The 20,762-nt window shown below is 39.5% G+C and overlaps 2 protein-coding genes across 2 annotated transcripts in view; one reads left to right on the top strand and one right to left on the bottom strand.

Moving 5' to 3' along the window:
- The first annotated feature begins 1,313 nt into the window (after positions 1-1,313).
- Positions 1,314-5,591, top strand: LOC145502486 (uncharacterized). The gene is made up of 3 exons (XM_081481805.1): positions 1,314-2,976; positions 3,431-3,696; positions 4,498-5,591. The coding sequence occupies exons 1-3, from the start codon at positions 2,696-2,698 to the stop codon at positions 5,508-5,510; spliced, it is 1,560 nt and encodes a 519-aa protein (XP_081337931.1). The 5' UTR covers positions 1,314-2,695; the 3' UTR covers positions 5,511-5,591.
- Positions 5,592-5,791: 200 nt separating this feature from the next.
- LOC145502353 (F-box DNA helicase 1-like) overlaps positions 5,792-20,762 on the bottom strand; it is a 21,095-nt gene continuing 6,124 nt past the window's right edge. Inside the window, exons 3-22 of the mRNA XM_081481649.1 lie at positions 20,534-20,651; positions 19,883-20,067; positions 18,760-18,882; positions 18,120-18,217; positions 17,713-17,791; positions 17,239-17,328; positions 16,306-16,576; positions 15,696-15,774; positions 14,866-14,952; positions 13,600-13,736; positions 12,565-12,664; positions 12,202-12,323; positions 11,874-11,943; positions 11,532-11,638; positions 10,874-10,955; positions 9,903-10,004; positions 9,372-9,478; positions 9,090-9,131; positions 8,384-8,467; positions 5,792-7,521 (exon numbers count right to left, since the gene is read on the bottom strand). Coding sequence (XP_081337775.1) covers positions 7,402-7,521; positions 8,384-8,467; positions 9,090-9,131; positions 9,372-9,478; positions 9,903-10,004; positions 10,874-10,955; positions 11,532-11,638; positions 11,874-11,943; positions 12,202-12,323; positions 12,565-12,664; positions 13,600-13,736; positions 14,866-14,952; positions 15,696-15,774; positions 16,306-16,576; positions 17,239-17,328; positions 17,713-17,791; positions 18,120-18,217; positions 18,760-18,882; positions 19,883-20,067; positions 20,534-20,651 — 2,203 coding nt within the window. The 3' untranslated portion in view covers positions 5,792-7,401. The remainder of the gene's footprint in view (positions 7,522-8,383; positions 8,468-9,089; positions 9,132-9,371; positions 9,479-9,902; positions 10,005-10,873; positions 10,956-11,531; positions 11,639-11,873; positions 11,944-12,201; positions 12,324-12,564; positions 12,665-13,599; positions 13,737-14,865; positions 14,953-15,695; positions 15,775-16,305; positions 16,577-17,238; positions 17,329-17,712; positions 17,792-18,119; positions 18,218-18,759; positions 18,883-19,882; positions 20,068-20,533; positions 20,652-20,762) is intronic.

Below are 20,762 nucleotides of genomic sequence, written 5' to 3'. Positions count from 1 at the left end.
TTTTTTGAGTTTGAATTTATTGTAAATATTGGATGCGTCCATAACTCTCGTGAACGGAGTAAGCGTTTGCAGTTGGCGACCATTCCTCCGCTGTTCATTACCACATAGTCAGTTTTAATTTCAGAATAATTAGATTTCTAAGCTAGTGACGTACTGAAAACACTTCGCTGACGGGCGCAGATAAATTCAAAGTTAAAGTTTCCTCGGCGAATTAGTTTAACATCATTTAGGCCTTCGTAAAATGATCAGGATGAAGCCAAAGTATGATTATTTTCGTTCCGTCTAGTAATTTCTTCGGAACATCTGAGATCATATACGCTATTTCAAAGAAACTTTCACAAGCCAAAAGTAAAATTTTTATTAGCTTTCTTGTCCCACCCACGCACGCTAACTTCCAGCCGTCAAAATCATTTTCAATACCAAAAAAATATCATCATCGTCCCAAAGTCGTAACATCGACTTATCCTCGGTTAATCAACACGTTAAATCTATCGTCGAAGAAGAACCCTCGTGTGTACGGTTCGAATGTAACCTGTCGGACCAGTAAGTGTAGTCTTATATGGTATTGTATATTAATACATATAGGCCGAGAAAGGAGACTCTTAATTAACCGCGCGGCCATGGGCCGAGCGCGGTTCTAGGTTTACCCGTGGTTTATTTTTTTTTTTTTTTGTCGGTGACCAGACGCAGACTTCCGCTCGGCCAAACTTTGAGTCACGCAACGTGTGATGTTTTTCCGCCAGAAGCTGTTAAAACATAAATACACAGACAATTTTACGGATATTGTTTTCTTTTTTGTGGGTAAAATATATTTTCTTTTCGCTTTATCAAAGCGTTGGATTTAAAGGGAATAATAAATACGCTGAAAAAAGGTATTACGTCAGCCATGGAATGCGCTGACGTTGCAGCTTTCACTTTCGCTACGTGACAAATAAGATCGTGTTTACTTTGCAAGTTTATTTCGGCAGAAGCGACGGTCATTAATTTATTTGTAATTTTGCGACAATTTCTTGTGGTTTTAGGCAAATGAAGTAAATCCTTTGACTGTTTCATCGCAGCGAGTTCATAGATCGGAAAGAAAATTAAATATTTGCAAGCCAAGCAAAGAACGTGTCAGAACGTGCAAAGATTACGTCATTGATAGGGAAATAACCACCGTACTAAAGATAGCCGTAGATAACGCAATTCTTGAATTATGTGACTCGTGTGACTTCTTTGCTAACCCTTAACTCAAGGGAAAAAAACAATTAAATTTAATCGTGACTTTAAAGAAAGAAAGCGGTTTGTAATAGTGTTCGTATTTTCATGCCCATACATATCCCGAAGAAAGTTCCAGATTAAGACTATTACGTCATCGGAGATGTCACAACGGCTACGACTGATGGTGCGATAATAGAGTTTGTGTTGATCAAGTGCTGTGATGTCTACAGTAATCAATGAATCATCAAAGATTGCTTTGGAATATGCACTGCGTTGCGACTGTAGTACTAAGAAAACAGTTAAATTTTAAAAGCGCGGTTATAAGATCTAACAGATCTTCTTGTTGAAAGATAAGACCCTAGTATACGGCATTTTCAATGAAAGTATTTAACTGGACCTTCTGTTAAGGAAGGAGAATAACCAAAGTGATGAGGAATTGAATGAAACATGACAGGGTACATGAGGCGTGCTGTGGCAGCGGGTGGTGTGGTAGCTTTTACTGCCAGACCCGCCCCCAAAACTGAACACGAAGAACAATAGTAAAGAGACGAAGATCAGTGCCCGTATAAACTTGGCAAGGAACAGATTAAGTGATTGATAAGACACGTCTTTCTTCACAAGTGGATAGAAGATTAACAGTGAGTGCATTGATATAGGTCAATAAGTATTGAGCGAACGACGTTTTATGAATAACCTAGAAGTATCTCACTCCAAGCTCCATAATTCAAATATTAACTAGCTATAGATTAAGCAAGAGACTTGGCTTTTGTTTTCTGTTTTTGTTGTTGTCGTTGTTGTACGTACAATCTACTTAAGTGCCAAATGCGTCAAGTGGTGTCCATTTAACATTACGTGAGACATGACAGTCTCAAGATTCAGTAGCTAATTATCTGAAAACGATGAGATTATCTTCCTTCAGTAAGTCCTTAACTTATTCTGAGTAGCCATCAAGTGTCAAGTGAACGAAGGATTACGTTAAAGGCGATCATTGAACTGAGGATATTGTGATGATAAACCTCGCCAAATTCTTAGAACTATAACATCTGATAATTACCACAAAGAATTGATTTTGCGCTTGAGGTCTATAAAAGTGGTCTGGTAGAAGTGTCAGAAAATTTTAACTCTCTAGAACTAAGTGACATATTCCTGTCAAAATGATATGACAAATTAATGTACTGGCAGGTCACGACGTGAAGGGCCTCAAAAAGCCAAACCTTTATCTCCAAATCAAAGAAAGAAAGGCAATATTAGTTTTATGATTGTCCTTTCGATCATGTCAACACCTGTTGGTTTCGATAGGTCGATGGTTTTGCAAAACTTCTTTTACTTACTCGAAGGCCCGTCCCGTCCCGGCATTCTCGGCTAACACCAATACTTGGCCAGCATTCGTGCATAAACCCGGTTAGAGTTAGGATTTGTAAGAGTGAGGCTACTAAAGGATTTAGACAACAACATTGATGTCCGTTTCTCATTGTGCTAGGTAATCTTTCCGACCATGAGATTAATCAACCTACTCGCCTTTGCTCTACTTTTGCTGCCCTGCACGGCATCCCAGGAATGTTTCTTGTCCTCCAATTTTGGAGACAGTATTGGAAAGACAGGATACGCTGAGTGCCCTACAGGAGAACAATTCTTGTACCTTAAAGGCTTCGGATTGACGGGTACCAGCGACAACTTGAAAGACATTTCAAAAGGAAAATGCTGCCAGCCGCCGAGCATGCATCAAAACTGGCCTTACACTTGCCACTCAGCTGACTGGCAGCTTAGCTTCAGCAGGTAACGTTATACAGGTCTTTTCGGTACCGTGATGTTAGATGGGTTGCAGCTTTGCGCGATTATTCACTCGGGTCGGTTCAGATGCTTGATGACATGCAAGCATTTTTGCCACGACAACAAAACGGCAACAGCAACATCCTTTATTTAAAGATGATGCCGGAAAAAGTGAGGACGCGCTGGTGGAGGAGTGTTCTATAAAAAAACAAACTAATAAAAAAAACCTCTTCTACCGTAATTGACGTAATCACATTATCATCAGTCTTAATTGTGCCATCGGTTGATAATGAAAGCATCATCATCTATTCTATCTGTGCGATAAATCAATAAAACTTAAGTCCTTTACGTTCGTTTTTTTACGGTTGACAAAGAACATGAGATAACTGAACTAAGCATAGGAGCGTTCTGTCTTCCAGTGAAAAGATCTTATCGGGCATAGTCGATTTTTTCATTGTAGTGAAGGCTGGGCCACATGCTCGCCTGGATTCTTTCTTCGAGGGTTCCACCGGGGATCTAGTGACGAACTAAAGAGTATCCAATGGGCAGCCTGCTGCAAGCCTTCTCTTCATCCATACTCGTACCCAGACTGTTATGACCAGGATGCTGGACAGGAAAACCTGCGGCAGTGCAGAAGGGATGGCTTCTTATTGGTTGGATTGTACCGAGGAGCTGGAGAGCAATTGACGAGCATCAAAAAGTTCAGGTGTTGCAAGATGCTTGAAAGTAAGTTGATACACCTTCACCAACTTTTATGTGCATAGCCGGGCACGTAAAGAAGTACTGGAATAAGTAGAGTACTTGAAATAAGAAAAATATCGATCAGCACAGTTCACCGTCCTTGTGTTACATAACGACTCTAACCTTTAACACAATAGCCTGGTACATTAGTAAGGGAGTACTGAAAGTAGGTTATTTGAATAAAGAAACAAAATCGACCGGAATGTGGAGCATAGCTAAACGTTCTTGGACTGCATGAGGGCTCCAACCTTAAATACTCGACATTCTGTCGGATTCGGTTGCAATAAAACTTATGAAAAGGTCTGACATTGTCCCCAAACTGCTCGGATTTATTAGCGGTAAGTTTGCATCCCGTCTATTTGCAGGTTCAAAGATTACTTGCCGATTGCTATCAACAATTAGTATCACCCAACTAGTGGACTAATGCAAATCCTGCATTTCAATTGGCTACGCTACTAGAGGACTATTAGTAATAGTCCTCGAGTAGCGAAATTGGCGCGATCGAGCTTGAAGCTTTCTTCCGTTTCATTCCCAAATAAATATTTCTTCAACTTGCATTTGCTAACATTATTGTTGCCTTTTCTGTCCGACTAGTCGGGTGATACTAAAACAATTAGACCCTTCGCCCTCAAGGGCCACGGGTCTATAGCCCATTCGGCTTCGCCTCATGGGCTATTGACCCGTAGCCCGCAAGGGCTCTGGGTCTAATTGTTAATTAGCAATAATATGTATCGGCGTAACTTTTAGAAATAGCTTTGAGATAATTTTCGTAATTTTTATTGTTAGGTGCAAGGGCGCTGACATCACTTGACCAAGCCAAATCGCGCGTTATGGACGTAAGTTTAAATAACGTAGGAACACTAGCGCATGCTATGGGCTACGGCTGGACAGGAGGTTGCAGAACCAAATGGCCTGGGATGGACTTTAGAAGAGAAGGAGATACCTGGACGGCCAATTATCAACAACCATGCGAGGGACACAAGGCAGCAGATCGCTTGAAGATCACCTACGAAAACTTTTCTTTTAAAGTCAAGAACATAGACTACGGCAAGCCTGTTGCAGACACTATGAAGCCCATTGTTCAAGATGTTGGAGAGATACAGAATGAAGATCCTTTACCTGTAGAAACGACAATCACTCGCGAGATAAAAACCGTGCGAACTGTGGTCCATTCCTCAACAAGCAGATGGAAGGCGGGAATTGGTGCATCCATCTCACTTAAATACAAGTCCCCAGGCTCCGTTGCTGGAGCAGTTGCTGGCACCTTCAGTGCTTCAGTGACCTTGTCAGGGGAAGCAGAGAGCGGTCAAGTGAACAAAGACGAGAACGGAGAAATATCTTGGGATATCATGAGAGTACCGGAGACACAAACAGTCGATGGTCTTTCTACGACAAGGTACCAACTAAACGTGGCGAGGAAGAACGTGACGGTGCCTTATAGGGCCACGATACAGGGTCAGTTCAGTGCTAAACTGGAAGGATTCCTCCGCTGGGGTGGAGGCAAAGGAGGCTCTAGTCCAAATTTTCATGAAACTTACCAAGGATCAGAGGACCGACCTAACTTCCCGTACAGCATAGGAAGTCCTGATGAGCCATTCTTCAAGTTCTTAAAGAGAGTGAGTCAGAGAGATGATAAACCTTGGTTGTGGAACGACATGAAACAGAAGTACGAGTGGCTGCCAGAAGTGATCGATGCTCTGACTAACGAGAGCCTGTATGAGTTCGAGTTGAAAGGAAAGTTCCACGACGTGTCTGGATTGAGTTGGGATGTCAAATGGTCCGATGTCCCAATCAGTTAAGAGCATTTACTTCAAGCAGAGTATTTCAAACACAGTGTTAGAATATCAGTGATTACTAACTAGGAAAGAATTAAAAACTTGTAACTAAACCGAGTCGTTTTTTTTCCTTCGGTTTTTCTCAATCGGCATCCAGAGCCCGCGTTTCCTTTGACCTACGGTCAAAAGAGGATGTCAAAAACGAGCTTCGGGTCGATCCATTCGTTGGCGAATGAACGAGGAACGATTCAATATCCATTGTTTGAGGACTTGAACAAAGGAGACCGGATCATTACTTGTTACAAGTGTTAATTATATTGCGCGTGTCCAACAATCGAAGTTTTTAGAGTATCGACACTGTGCTATTAGCCTAGCACTTGTTGAAAGACTTAGCTATTTACTTGAAGTTGATAAAGGTTAGTCAAACACCGTAGCGAGTTTGTGAAATGGTTCATTCACCCCCTACTAGCTTCACATTGATGGATGGCTAAGTATTTAAATTGCTCGCCGACGCGGCTTAAAATACTCTTAAAACATGAAAACTTACTACACCAAATCAAACGCGTGGACTTAAATTTCTTAGATTCTTAAGCCAAACAAGGATTTTCAGGGGGATAGCTAGGGGGGAGGGTCCTGGGGTGCCCGTGACTCCCCCCTTTAGTAAGCTTTTTTTAAGCAAACAACCTACAACAGGTGGCGAAAACGACATGACAATCCTGCGAGTACCCTCACTTTGAAAAATCTTGGCTACGCCCCTGATTTTCGGACACTCTCGCTCGACCTGGGCTTGATTACAGAACTTAAGCAATGACGACGGCGACCCCGAAGACAACGCCAAAAAAAAAAAGGAAGTTATATTTTATCTTCGAATTTCGCAATTGTCTAGATCTGCTCAGTGTGCCTATTGGTCACAGAACTTGGTCAAGCTAAGTATGTAACGCCAGTGCTCAATTTCGAATGAAAATACGAAAAGTTAGCAGCCGTCGTTCGTACGCAGAACTTAGTGATTTCACTTGGTTGTTTTGCAAAGGACGGCAAAGAAATGACCAAAAATTTAGAACGCACATGCTCTGTAATTGTTCTACTTCTTCAGTTAGGTGGCGTTCTCGTTGCTGTCAGGCAGTTTAGCATTTTTTGTCTGACGTGGGCGAAATGTTGTTGGGCGTCATCACGCAACATTAGTCAGCGGATGGAAATACCTGGATGCTAACCGTCTTTGCTACAATTCAGTGGAAAAATATAAAAATAAATTAAACGAATTTACTAAATCTAGAAAAATATACTTTGTTCTAACTAAAGACCATCCTTAACAGTACATTGTTTTCATAGATTTCACCAAGTATTTACAATATTCATAAAACGTTTCGTTTCTTAAATTTCTAACAATAATAGTATTGGTATATGTATGCAATATGCTATTGTAGGTAACGAAACGAGAAAACCAGATAAGATTATAGAATATAATTTGCCAAGGGCAATGACATGGAAAGAAAAAAGTGAGTTCTAAATCCTCAGAAGTCCTTATGATACCGGCGCGAAGGCAAATCATATGCTATCCTTCTTGTCCTTAATATCTTGCAAAGCTCCTTCGGATGTTCAAAATATCATTCCACTTTAACCTGAGTTCGTTCGACGTTTCAGACTTTAGGTCACTTATGGTTGATATGAACATTTTATGCACCAAAAGTGAGAAATGCAGGATAAGCAGTGTACGGTTACACTGTAAATAAAATACTATTAGAGAGAGGGTCTTTGCACTGCCCATTTTCAAACGTAACAATAGAAGAGTGTACAATATCTTAACGTAACATTGTAGTGATTTCATTTCGTAGCATTACACGAAACAACCTGATCCTCGTCTCCTTTAGCATTATCTCAAACGGGACTCTTCGAGACTGCGGGAGTCTCGGGAATCTTACGACGAACTTGAATTTATACTGTCAACGTTTACATAAGCAAGGCATCCTAAATGAGGTATTTTCATGAGCGCACACGAGGGGCAAAGGATGCCGCCAGCAACTTTGACGTTTCCTCCCTACAGAATGAAGAAATGAAGTAAAATGATTAAGACGAGATCTGATAGGTAATCGAGCAATTTCAGTTTTTAAAGGACAAAAACCTGGCACCAGAATAACTTTAAGTACATTACAGTTCTTTTTGTATTTTCTAAAAGCTTAAGATATAAGACCAAAAACAACAAGACCGGAAATAAGACCAAAAACAATTTCCCATGGGAACTCGAGAAAATAAATTTCAAAGTTCAGTGAAATTGTTCAAACACAGGTAAAATTTCATCATCAGTTTCATTTCACCAGTACTTACAAGTGTTTCGCATGAACTTCAACATTTGTTTTCGACATTTGGTGTTGTTAGAAATGATTTCTTTTGAGAAGATATTTAAAACAGTCGCACAGACGTTTGCAATACAATGTAAATAATCTCAGTAAAAAGTTTTTGTCCGCTTGCCACTCGAACTTCTAATGGATTCCTTCTTAATACAGTTGAACTTTTTTGTTTCAATTCTTTGTTTTTGTTCATTTTGTTTTTGATAATTTGCACTCGGTTGTTTATTATTTCAAACCCGAACCCATTTGACCTTTTGATCAAACTTTTATCTTGTAGTATAACGAACTTAGTACAAAAGTAATATTACAGTAACTTCAAATAGAGGCTGCAGATAAGGAATGAGTCGTTCCTCCAAATAACTTGCATATAGATTACTGATTAGCAATGATTATGGTGGGACGAGGGGTGGGGGGGGGGGGGACGGGGTGATTATTAGAAATTTGGCAAGAAACTTCTCAAATAGCGCCTCAGTTGGACGAACAGTTGAGCGCGCATCCGCCCTGACTACTACTCGGCAAATCACATGACCTTCGAATACAATGTTCACTTACCAAAGTTATGTCTTCTTTCTGGATGACCACATGGGGACGCGGGGTAAAGTCGATTTCTCCTTTACAGCTCCGGCAGATAGCCGGCTATAAAACATTAAAAAAAAAAAAAAAAAAATTGAAAAAGGTGTTCTTACTCTGAAAACGCATCGAATGCTTTCGGTCCACACTACGCCGAGGAAATTGAAAAACGCAACAATCACCAGTCATCATTTTCAAAACGCTCCGTTTTAAATGTTCTGTCCACACGGAAACGAAAGGCCGGCGTTTTCAAATTCCTCCGGTTTGAAGAGCCTTTTCGAAAAGTTCCGTTTTCGTGTGGGATTAGTGTGGATGGTAGGCCTAACTGTAGAAATAAAGCTGCGTTTTCAAATTCCTCCAACGTAGTGTGGACTGGGCCTAAAAATGGCTGATTCAGACGATACATCTTTATGACAGAAGCTTACGGCAAGAGTACGACACGAGTCATTTTGTATAATCCAAGCCTACAATTTCACAAGGAAGTCGTAGAGTTGATTTACACGAAACAATTGGTGTTGCATAGTTGTCACAAAAATGTCTTATACGGCCTTCCCTACAACATAACAACAGAACGTGGTGATCAGTTTCTATAATCTCTTGAGCTTTGTGCAAGAGTTTGCTATTATAGTTTGAGAGAAAGCAGGCGTTAAAAGAATAAAATAGGTTTAGTTTAGAATGAGTTTAGTACCTGAGTCACTTCCTTCGGTAAAACTGCCTTCACGAAGTGTTCCTGTTAATGAGAAAGAAAGATAGAGTGAGACCAGCTCAAGTGGAGAGGCTCTATACTGCGTGTCAACTCATGAAACTCGAAATGCTGTGCCAAAGTAGAGTACTGTTGGCTCAAGACGCGTTACAGGTTCGGGGCGTAAGTCAAGCTGCGTTACCATTTAATATGTAATAAGTAGCCATGAATAAAGCCAGCACGATTATGCAAAATTACCTGGAAAACCAGTGATTTATTTTAGTTTACCTTTCTGGAACCAAGAATGCCGAGAATTGTACTGTTAAGCTGCAGGCACCTCTTGGCGCGACTGACGGCAACATACACCAAGTTTTTCTCGTCCTCTCCATGTTCACCTAAAGATATTAACAATCGTTACAATAAATGTGAAGAACAACGTCAGATCTAAGCAGGACGCAAGACTATGGTAGCATCACATTTTGGAAAGCTCTTGACTGAGAATTCAGCGAAGACTTCAGGTGCAAATCAGTAGACGCGGTAGAATTCTTGACATTGCCTCAGTTCTAAGAAACAGCAATACGTGAACGAAAAACATCAACCAAAGTCGCAACAACAACACGAGCACGTAAATAAGGCCTCGATTAGTGTCCGTTCTGCTCCTGATTAGCTGACTGAAAACAGCAAACGTGTTCTAATTGATCAGAACACCTGGTGCATGACAATTGTTAACAAGCTAAACCAAAGCTAATCCTAAGTGCTGTCTACAACCAATAAGAAATCACTCAAAAACGGCCTCTACTGAGCGATGATCACACTAACTCCATGCCACTCCAATGTCTGTTCCTGGTAAAAAGTCATCTGTGACTCGGACGGTATCAAACTCAAGTCCTTTAGCTTTGTGTGCCGTAGAGAAAATGATGTCTGCAAAAAGGAGAAAACAGCTTGTGCTCAAGATAAACAGTAACAAGACATTAATGTATCGTAGTACTGAAAGAGGCGAAACGTATCAAAAGTCCGTCAACAGCGACAAAGAAAAGTGCGGTGGTACAGACAGAGATTTGAGATTCTATCGCAAGAGGTTTCTGACGATTTTAATACAATATAGACACGTTTGGAAACTTATAAGGGAATGAAACTCCAAAGGGGAAAAGCTGAAGAAGCCTATCGATACACCTCAATCTTATATTAATTAAAAAACAAACAGCAAAACTGAGTAGCAGACAGCGTTCTGTGCACGACACATTACACTGTTCACAGCTTCTCTGTTTTTCAGCGCACGCGAAACAAAAAGAGAGTGAAGCCAGCGTGAAGAACGCGGGGGTGAGTTGGGGGGGGGGGGGGAGGCAGGGGGCGAGGGGTGCAGAGGCGAGCGAATCTCGGTCCCCATTCTGTGCTGGCGTCCAGTTCTCTCGCGATTTTATCCACGCGTTCAACGATCGAATAAAATTACGAGGAAATAGAGGACTGTAGACAGTCTAATGACACACTGACACCAAAAAATGAGGACAAGAAATGAAACCGGTATAAAGAGGTCCAAGGTCTTGTCATTGGCCCAAGGATCATGGCCTCTGGATTTTCAGCTTCCTACAATAAAATTATGTCGGATAACAAAAATCACATTTTACAAGAATTGCGCACTAAGAGTTTAATCACGTGACAAGCGATAGCCTGCAGTGTACATGTTATTCCCAAACGAGCGCTGGATATGTTAGCCATTCTGGCAGCCTTCAAGATAAGCGAATGTTGTGATATTCTTGGTCTAATACTTACGCGTAGGTTAAATCACTAACCTGCTTGCTGTAAGTTGGCTATAGCCTTGGACTTGATCTTCTCAATTCTGTTCTGCAGTAGCACGTGGTGTGTCTCAACGATCTACAGCACGGAAAAGAAATTTGCCATTTCATTTTTCCCCAAGAGTGACGAGTACTTTTAAAAATTACTCTTTCACTCTTTCAATGAAAGACTGAGTATTTCATGTCACTTAATTTTTCTTTTTTGGAAGGAGAGTGGGGTGAGAAACGTTTTTGTACATAAGGGGTGCCTGGGATTTACATGAAAGTCAAAAAAAAAAAAAAAGAAAAAGAAAAAACGAACAAGTTAACTAAAATAAAAGAAAAAGAAAGAAAAAGAGAGTCAAGATTATGATACACTTGGCCACGAAAAAGAATAGCTCACATTGTTTTTCCTTTTTTGTTTTGTTTCTTTGTGTTTTGTTTTGTTTTGTTTTGTTTGTGTGGTTCAATCAAAAACAGCAAAAGCAATCAAACGTAAAGTTATTCACCGTCACTCTTCCTGACAAAAAAACCGCTGCTTAGAACTGTGAGTTTTTCATGGGGTCTTGACGGAGCTAGCGTCAGAAAATTCGGTGCACGTGCTAGTTTATCCTTGTAGAATGACAAACAAAAGCTCCTCGGGGTTTTAGAAGACTTGTAGTCTTGGGGTACAAACCTTAATCTTGCCAAGCAATTCTGGGTCAGGAGCCACCTTAGCGTATTTCTTTAATTCAGAAAACGACTTGAATTTCTTGATCAAAGCATCATTGATTCCCAGATAAGCTGAAAAATAAAATAAATGTCAATACTTACATGTACTCAAAACAAACAAACAAACAAACAATCAAACAAACAACCACACTGGCCAAAATTTGAGCTGTGATAGGCCGAGGTGTCTATACGAAATTACTGATATCATAGTCCGTGTCAAAAGTCATGTTATGTCTATCACTAGATACTGGTCTTTGATAACAAAATGTAAATAACAAGAAATTCAAATTGTTTACAAGTCACTCACGTTTATTTGTACCAGCCGTAAACAACTTGTGAATATCAAGTACTCGGTCAAGAGCAAGGCCTTGTAAACCCTGACATAAAAATAGTAGTTAACAAAAACAGTTTTTTTTTTATGTTCATAATTCTAATATTCAAACACAAACTTGCCGCTCAAAAGAAATGCGCAATTCACTCGAGGCGCTTTCACACGAAAAAATCTTTAAATTTTTAGAGTGTCGTCTATTCATTTACCTAAACAAATTCGCTCACAAGAAACCGCACCTTCTCAAATTTAAGATAAACATAATGATAAAGCACTGTATAAACAAACAATTGACAATATGACTTACCCCAACAAATCCAACTTTGGAGTTATTGTTTGCACAACAGACATTAACTGCTTCATTAAACAGCGTGTAATTACACCGAGTGATAACGCATACTTGACCAGATTTTTCACCCATCACAGAACCTTTAAAACAACAATACACCGATTCAGTGTAATACTCACAACCTTTCACCAGAGTTCACCACCAAACTACTGTGTTTGTGAGGTACAGTCAATGTTAAGTAAAATTCTGTCACTGTCGGTACCATACCCAGCTACAGCCCTTCGGATTGTTTTGGCCCACCCCACACGTGGAGGCACCCCATAGGCCTGGATCTCTAGACATCAAGGGAAATGAAAGTAAGCTCAGTACAACTATATTCACCTCTCTTAGCTCCTCCTACCAGAGTCTTGTTTCGTACACCCTTCAATACATCCAGTACACAAGATGCCACATACGCTATCTCCGGGCCAAATCTAAATGACTTCAAAATCAACAGAAAATATAATTATAATTTTTTTTTTTTTAAATCGAAAACATAAACCCAAGGTGAATGTTTTGAAAGTGACCAACAGGTATTGATTTTCTATTTGACCATAATTTCACCTCTCACTTTTCTACTCATAGACCCTGGATACGCATAATATACACTCAGCACTGGTAACAACCATATGATAATAATTTTGCCACAAAAACAGTCATGTACTTCCCCAAATGCCTGCAAACTCTACAGTAGGTGTTCAATTGCTCCATATCATTGGGTTAACATAACCGAACAACACATTTCCACACAACAGTCTAAATGATTGCATACAGTACATGGCAAGAGCAGTTGTGCCTCGCATACAAGTGAATGAGGATTGATTTTCTGTTGAAGGCATGCAGAAAGGGCATGTGTCTTATGCTTGGAAAACTCCAGTTTTAACCTGTCTAGCCCGTTTCATTAGACACCAATCGTGGCGTGTTCTAATGCCAACCGGGGGTTGCCACATTGTTCTCCAGTATTAGCTCTTAGAAAAATGGCTGCAAGATGAACTCTTAACAAGGAAAATTTATCTTGAGTTCTGACCTAAAATATATTTCTGTACCTTTTAGATAGCTATTACTTAGAGTGTCCACTAGAACAACTAGACCACTAACCCTCGTTTTGCATCAGTAATATTCACTCACAGAATTTCAGGATCGTAATTTAACTGTCATCATTCAAACTAAAGCTATCTGTACTGGGCAGAAGTTTGATCTGGTGTTGTACAAGTCTGTGAATGAACCTTGGTGTGTGACCACTGAAACGAAAGAAACTGTGCAGTACGTAATATGGCGTCGTTTATTCACCAACGCTTTCAAACGTGGTCTTCAACTTGAGGTACTCTTGGAAAAGAAAACTTGAGTTAAGCTTGTATTCAGTCATTAACAACTGACCTGTGTGAGGTAGAAGGTGTGAGTACTGGTCACCTCCTGAAGGGCATTTCTTGCTCCACGAAAGGCGTAAATCTGTTGATGAGGATCACCAACCAAAATCTTGGCACAGGATTGTCTGAGAAGAATGTCTGACGCAGCTACAATACCACAGAATGATACAAAATACGTCAACATGACAGTACATTTGGTGTAACTGTATAAGCACAGTAACCTAATATACTGTACATGCAAGAAGGTTCAAATCTGCAACGATCACTCAGTAGCGTTGACAAATTATCCTGTTGTTGTTGGTCGTGGTGGTGTAACCTGCGTACCAGTCGTTTCCTTTCCTTTTCCACGCGGAGAGATCGAACAAGCAAGCGAGAAAGCGCCTGGGGTGAGCAAAACTATGGGTGAAGCAGGGAGGGGGTGAGCTAGAAGGGGAAGAGGGCCCCTCCCCCTGATCCCTATTTTTAGCACTCGCTCGCAGTTTTGTTCCCTTTGTGCGCTTTTTTGGAAACGCCTGCTACGCAAGCTATTGGTGGTGGATTATTGTCATCTAAAGATTGTGAACAGTGATGATTGGTAAAGGGAATCTTGGCTAAAAAAAAAGGTTTTGCTCCAAATCACAAGTTGGTGTTTGTGTTAATTAATCTGATTCAGAGATTTGAAGTCCATAATTGTTTGCTCGCAATGAATGCAGGACGCTTCGCTTCTGCTATTTTAGGATTTCAAATTTCTCGCGCGTCGCCACGTTTATTTCTGCAAAGCTTAATGGGAATTTATGATGTTAATGCACAGTAAGACGTTTTTAAAATAACGTATTGCGCGAATCACAAAAGTGCTCCTAATTGTTTATACTTCATATTCCGAATGAATATCTACAGTTCCAACTAGAAATCGTTTTCTCAAAGCTCCACAGTGAGATCTCTGACCATACAAAAAGTCAACATGGCGATGCCCTTGTGATTTAATCTGAAAACCAAACACTTTGTATTCGAACTACAGCTTACAGAGATATCAACTTAAAATCTAAAGATCAATTTCAGAGAACCATTAGGTATCCTTTGGAAAAGGAACTACCACTGCTTTTCACCCAACATTCCCTTTAAAGTAAGTAAGTCAAGCCTTTTTGGAGCCTCTAGATGCCACTGGTGCCTTATACAGCAGCTGCCTTCCCCAAAAGAAAAAAAAATCGGAGAGAACGTCTGTGTGTTAAGTTAGTTATTATGTGTCACTGCTATCATAATCGCCTAATCAATAACAAGTAAACAATGATAGTTTTACCAGGAGTGCAATCCTGAGCCTCATCAACAAGGAGACAATCATATCCATCCAAAAGCGGTCTGTTAAGCTGATAGATCTTGAGGTAACCTAAACAAAATAACAAATTAAAGCTTCGTCAGAGAACGTATTTTGGGGGGATCAAGGCTGGCTCACTGAAGCACATGATGTAAACACAACGAGGTCACACTGTATATACATGTACAGGTAGAGGTACATGAAGTGTACTTTGGACTTTTCATATATGTAGTCGAAAGTTGTTAGTTCAAAGAAAATCTCTTCACATAGCTCTAAAAATGTGGGTATCAGACGCTCAAGAGTTTCATACATGTACTACAGAGTTACATGTATCATTCTGTATTTACTACATGGCTAGCTCCATTAACGGGCAAGATGAACCGAATCCTGTGCTGTGGCTGGCTACCCGGCCAGACAAGATGACAGCATCTTGCGTGCTCGGGATTACCTGCTGTGCCCCACAAGAAAACTTGACCAAGCTTGTTCAATCAAACTGAATATCGACCTTGTTCATTTTTTACATGTTTATGGTAGGCTCAATTTCCTCTCTGGGGAGGGGCGTAGGCTCCTTTCCCGAACAGCGGCTGGTAATCAAGCCTAGTTCATGGATTTCAATGGTCATCTTGGTCCATTAACATGCCAAAAAAACAACAACAACAACAACTTGGCCAATATCCAGGCATCTTGACCTTGCACTTGGTCAATAACACTTATTATGCAGAGTTTTGAAGCAGGTATGTATAATATGTACATGTACTGTGCATGAACTGTGGCAGAAGAGTGAACACAGAATATTACTGACAAGAAAAACTTACCATCATGGGTGATTGGGAAATCTTTATCTCTAGGATCCCTCATTCTTTGCCACAGCCCTTCAGCATGTGATACAACTTTCTACATGCAGTTACATGGGATAGATGACAAAGTTAACTTTTATTTAAAGTGTTATTATGCAGTCATGTAGTGTACAGGGTATGAATGCTATGTAATGTTTTTCCCATGAAATACGGAAATTTTAGAACTACTGTTCAGTAGTCTCTAAAATTCAATCTCCTTGATTTCCACTCACTTGAAAAATTAAGTAGCCCCATGTTCCATAAGCTTACAGAGGAAATTGATCAAATTTTTAGTTTTAAGTGATTTTGTAAGGTGTTTCTGGACAATGAGATTCAAGGGATGTGGGATTAAGAGAGATGGAACACATGTAGACAGTTCGATAAAGAGCTCATAACAGTTAATTTGAGTCACAATCTTAGTTGATGACTAAATTTTCCTCCTCTGAAATATCCATGACTGATATTTAAAAGATCTCTACTGCACTCTAAGAGCTTGTTAAGCCACAGGTGATGGGACCGAAGACCTCATCAACTACAAATTAGTGACTAAAATGATGACAGGCAACCCATTACACTGTATTGAACTAACCTGAATGTGCTTGTCACTGTTCAAATAAGTGACGTCTGCACCATGATTACCAAAGATTGACTGCACTATGTCACTACCCTCTGATAAAGACACCTCCACAACGACTCTATTGGTACGAGGAACATGTTTGGCTTGTACAGTAGTGTCAGAAGAGGCTATGAAGTTTTTCAGAGTATCTTCAACTCGTCTCGCATGCAGATAGCCACATTCATTCGGGAGGGCATTCATGATGGTGCTGATCCGCAAACCAAAGGCGAGCTTGTGTTTGTATCTGTATGCAATTAATTAGTATTTTTAATTAACAGATTGACAGTTTTGGAAAGGTGAAATAAACTATATGTACAGTACCGCTACCACCATTTCGAAAGGCGTGTTTCACTTCACTCGAGTCATGCCTCGTTTCTCTTGACATGCTACTGTACAAGGGGAGTTACATATCTTAGAGAGTGGTTGTATAGAATGATGTACATGTACATGTATACACTATTAAATTTAAAGCTTCAGGTTTTGCAGTCAATTAAAATCCATATGCAATTAGACATGCATTTGTAAGGTCCTAAATTTGCATCTTGCTGTTGGGAAACTGGAATTGATTATGATAATAATGAGGATGACATGTATGTGTTGATCCAAATTAAGTGTCACTTGAATGTCAAAATTACAAAATTAAAACAAAGCAAACAGCCAAGGATAATAAATTGGAGACAATAATGTGACTGTATAAAAGGATCTCTAAAGAAAGACCTTTCTTCTCAAGGTATGGGATTTTTTCTTGTTTAACATCTGATGTGTCCCAGTGGGTAAAAACTGAGTGCCTAAATTAAGGTTAGCTAAATGTAGGGGGGTGTGCATTCATACAAAAAAAATAAATTTAAATACATATACCACCGAATACTATTAAGTGCAATGTTACTAACAGTACATTTTACTAACCGAAAGCCTACACCTCTAAAAGCCAGGGAGTGGATTGTGCGAGACTCCACATTGCTAGGAAAAGTCTTCAGTGCATGTTGTTGAATTGACCTGTTTTCAAACAAAAAATGGTGTAGTTGCGTAGAAAGTTAACGGCTGGGTATTTTAAAAATAATTGTGCTTTGTACATGATATGATTCAGTTTGTAAGATCAAATAGAAATGTATACATTTATATTAAATAACTAATTTTAGGGTAAAGATGTCCAGCCTTGTCACACAACATGTGACTGAGGTCTCACAAGAGCTACATAAAAAACACAGAAGCCACCTCACAAGTTCATGGGCCCCAGCCACATTTGATAATAGATACAAGAGGGTTTTTAAATTCTAACCCAGTGACTCATGGTGATGCATGTACAGTGTACAGTGTGCAAGTCATGTACATGAACACACATGAAACAAAAGTCACTTCCAACAGATAACCTCCACTCACTTATTGTAAGCCACATTAAGGAACCGCTCCATTGGCCTCATTTTGGTGTATTCAACAAGAGTTGTCGTCTTCCCAGTTCCTGACAAAAAAAAAAAAAAAAAAAACATTTGAGGGTAATGTCAATAGTATTTGTCTGTTATGAGCACTAAGTATATATTCACTTCGCTTCTCAATCTAAGCTGTACCAACATGCCAACATGCTTCTTGTCTATATAACAATGTACAATGTAGTTGCTCTAAAGAATGAATTCATAAACAGTCTGCAGTGTAGCCTGAGACCTACATGTGTACTTCTTCTTTAAAGTACACTAGGAGATATTTTGGTACAATCACAATGTAATGTGTCAATATATTGATCGTATCTGCAAGTCTAAGATAAATAGATGTACACATACGTGTAATTGTACCTGCAAATGCTACAATTTTTACAATCTCCCCTGACTTGACATCATGTTTGATGATGCGCACTTGCTCGTGTGTGAGTTGTAGCTTGTCAGTGACAGATCTGAATGGTAAAAATATAGTCATACAACAGCATGAGGTGGTGTTTGGTGTGGATCAGGGGTATGGAATGTGGGTAGAGATAAAAGTTTGATGATTCTGGTATTGTGCAGTTCCAGAAAATATCCTGGGATACTCCCCCCAGAGAAGAGAATGAAATTTCCTGGTGGGTGGGGGTTCTGTGGCATATCTAAAGGGTATGCACAGACACGTTCATCAATTAATTTTTAATTATTTAATTCCACTCATGAATACAGCAAACAGCGGTGCTTTGTAACTTGAGGGGTAGGGAGAATCAGATGAAAGATGTGATGCTCTTGTTGAAGTTTTGCTGTAGAAAAAGCTATTCTTTAGTCTGTTTGTTTTGTAAATAGGAATGTGATAAACAACTTGTACCCTGCAACAAACATCACAAATCCATGCCATAGCCTCTGTTTTCTTACATAAGACTTGTAACAAAGTTATGTGCAAATGTTTCTTAAAGCTACTTCAAATCAGCATGAAGCTTTCTGGTTCAATTCTAACTTGTGTTACTCAGCTTCGTACCTGTATCTCATCATCGATTGTTGTCCAGAAGAATTCTGACCAAAGACGGAGCCAATAGAGGCACAGGTGGCTTCAAAGGCATTCTCATACAAATACAGAGTATAGAACACTCTGTAGTGAAGCCTAATTGTCAGGAAAATGATGTATTGTATATAAGAGAAGAAATTACTTAGACGTAGGTACAAATAAGTCATCATTGAGCAAATTTGTATCATGTAATATAAGGGCCATTTGTACGAGAAAAATAAGCCGCGGATTACACAATCCGTGGCTTGCATAAGACGCAAACTGAACCATTCATATGAGCGCAGCTTATATAAGACATGAAGTGCTCGTATGAATGGTTCACGGCTTATTCATGACTATTGCCTTGCTTTTGTGTTGGTTGTCATAGCAATCACGGAATTACGCGAGCGAGGGAAAACCTTGCGCTTGTGCAGTGCAAGTTCGTATCTTACGTAAGCTGCAAACAAGTCGCAATACCATTTATACGAGTGGTTTTGTGTCTTACATAAGCCACGGCTCATTTAGGCCTAGCTCAAAACCATCGTCTTACACAAGCCTAGGCTTATGTTATCCGCAGCTTGTGTAAGACGCGAACTGGTTAAAATGTACCATTTACACAGTAAGTTCATGTCTTATTTAAGTCGCGGCTTGAGTAATTCATGGCTTATTTTCCTCATATAAATGACGCTATAGTGTCTGTGGGATCTACATGTATTATTAATAGTAAACAGTTATATTTTTTCTACCTACTTCAAACAGTTGTATATTTTGACCATACACAATCATGTAAGTCTCAAACACTTTGTCCCATATTCTGTAAAATGAACCTGTATTAATTTATTACTTGACAAGACACTTCCAACAGGGCTTTCATTGACGTTTTATGCAGGAGGACAAAATTAATTGTTTTCTTATGCGGGCAAAACTTTTTGAACTGAACTTCTTTATAAGAAAAACTTTCCTCCAGATGGTCAAACCAGGCAGGCAAAATCGTCCTCAAAGCCAGTCAAGTTGGCTGGTTCCACTACCAATGTTCATGTACATGTATAATCCACTCAATACAGGTTTCAAGGTATACATATACATGTAGTCACATGATTTTATGTATCACACATACCCACTTCCAATCCTGTGCTGAGACTCAAGGTAATAAAATACTGATGCCAGACAGTAGAAGCATTCTAAAATGTCGTGAATCAGGCAGGAAGTGGACTGTGACAAGCAATGAATTATGGCTTGTATTTCCTGCACTGTCTTGCAAACTAAAGACAGAAGAGCCACGACTGACCAGGGGTTGGGTTCCTGATAATTAAATATAAACATCGTAAGTTGGTAACGATTACCAAGAGCATTTTGAAAGCGAAAGGCATACCTTTGTTTAAATCTAGTGTCTCTTTGTACAATACTTAAACATGATTATATATACTCATGAATAACTTGTGAATCTTCAGACAGCCATTTAAAAGCTTCAAACAGGCATTTACATGTAACATAATCATTTTAAACTAAATAATTATTAAAGGAATTTTCAGTGGATGCAAGACAGAACAAAATAAGGGTGTGTTCCTTTGCAGTGATTTGGATCTAAATCAGTGATCAGCGATCACTTAGATCATGGTGCATCAAAGGAATCCACGAATTCACTCTAATCACCGATTCATTGGATTTCCTTTGATGTACCATGATCTGAGTGATTGCAGATCACCCCAAGGGAAGGTACACTAAATGTACATGTACATCTAATGATGCACTGTACCACGTACATTACCTGCTTTGAACTGTCCATAAGAGTTTCTAAGAATGTTTCTATCAAGGGAAACTTGCTGTGTGTTCTCAAATGTGTTAACTGTGATGGGTGTCCTTTTCTTTTAAAACCCTTCATAAAACTGACAACAAATAAGACAACATTTAACAGCACTGATAAGTAAAACTTAAAAAATGCAAAATTGACTGATATCATTGTCTGTGAACGTTGTTGCATGATTGGTCAAATTACT

Source organism: Orbicella franksi, chromosome 11 (assembly GCF_964199315.1).
Source record: "Orbicella franksi chromosome 11, jaOrbFran1.1, whole genome shotgun sequence".
Classification (NCBI taxonomy): domain Eukaryota; kingdom Metazoa; phylum Cnidaria; class Anthozoa; order Scleractinia; family Merulinidae; genus Orbicella; species Orbicella franksi.
The sequence above is the reverse complement of the archived record's forward strand: the minus strand, read 5'-3'. Positions and strand labels throughout refer to the sequence as shown.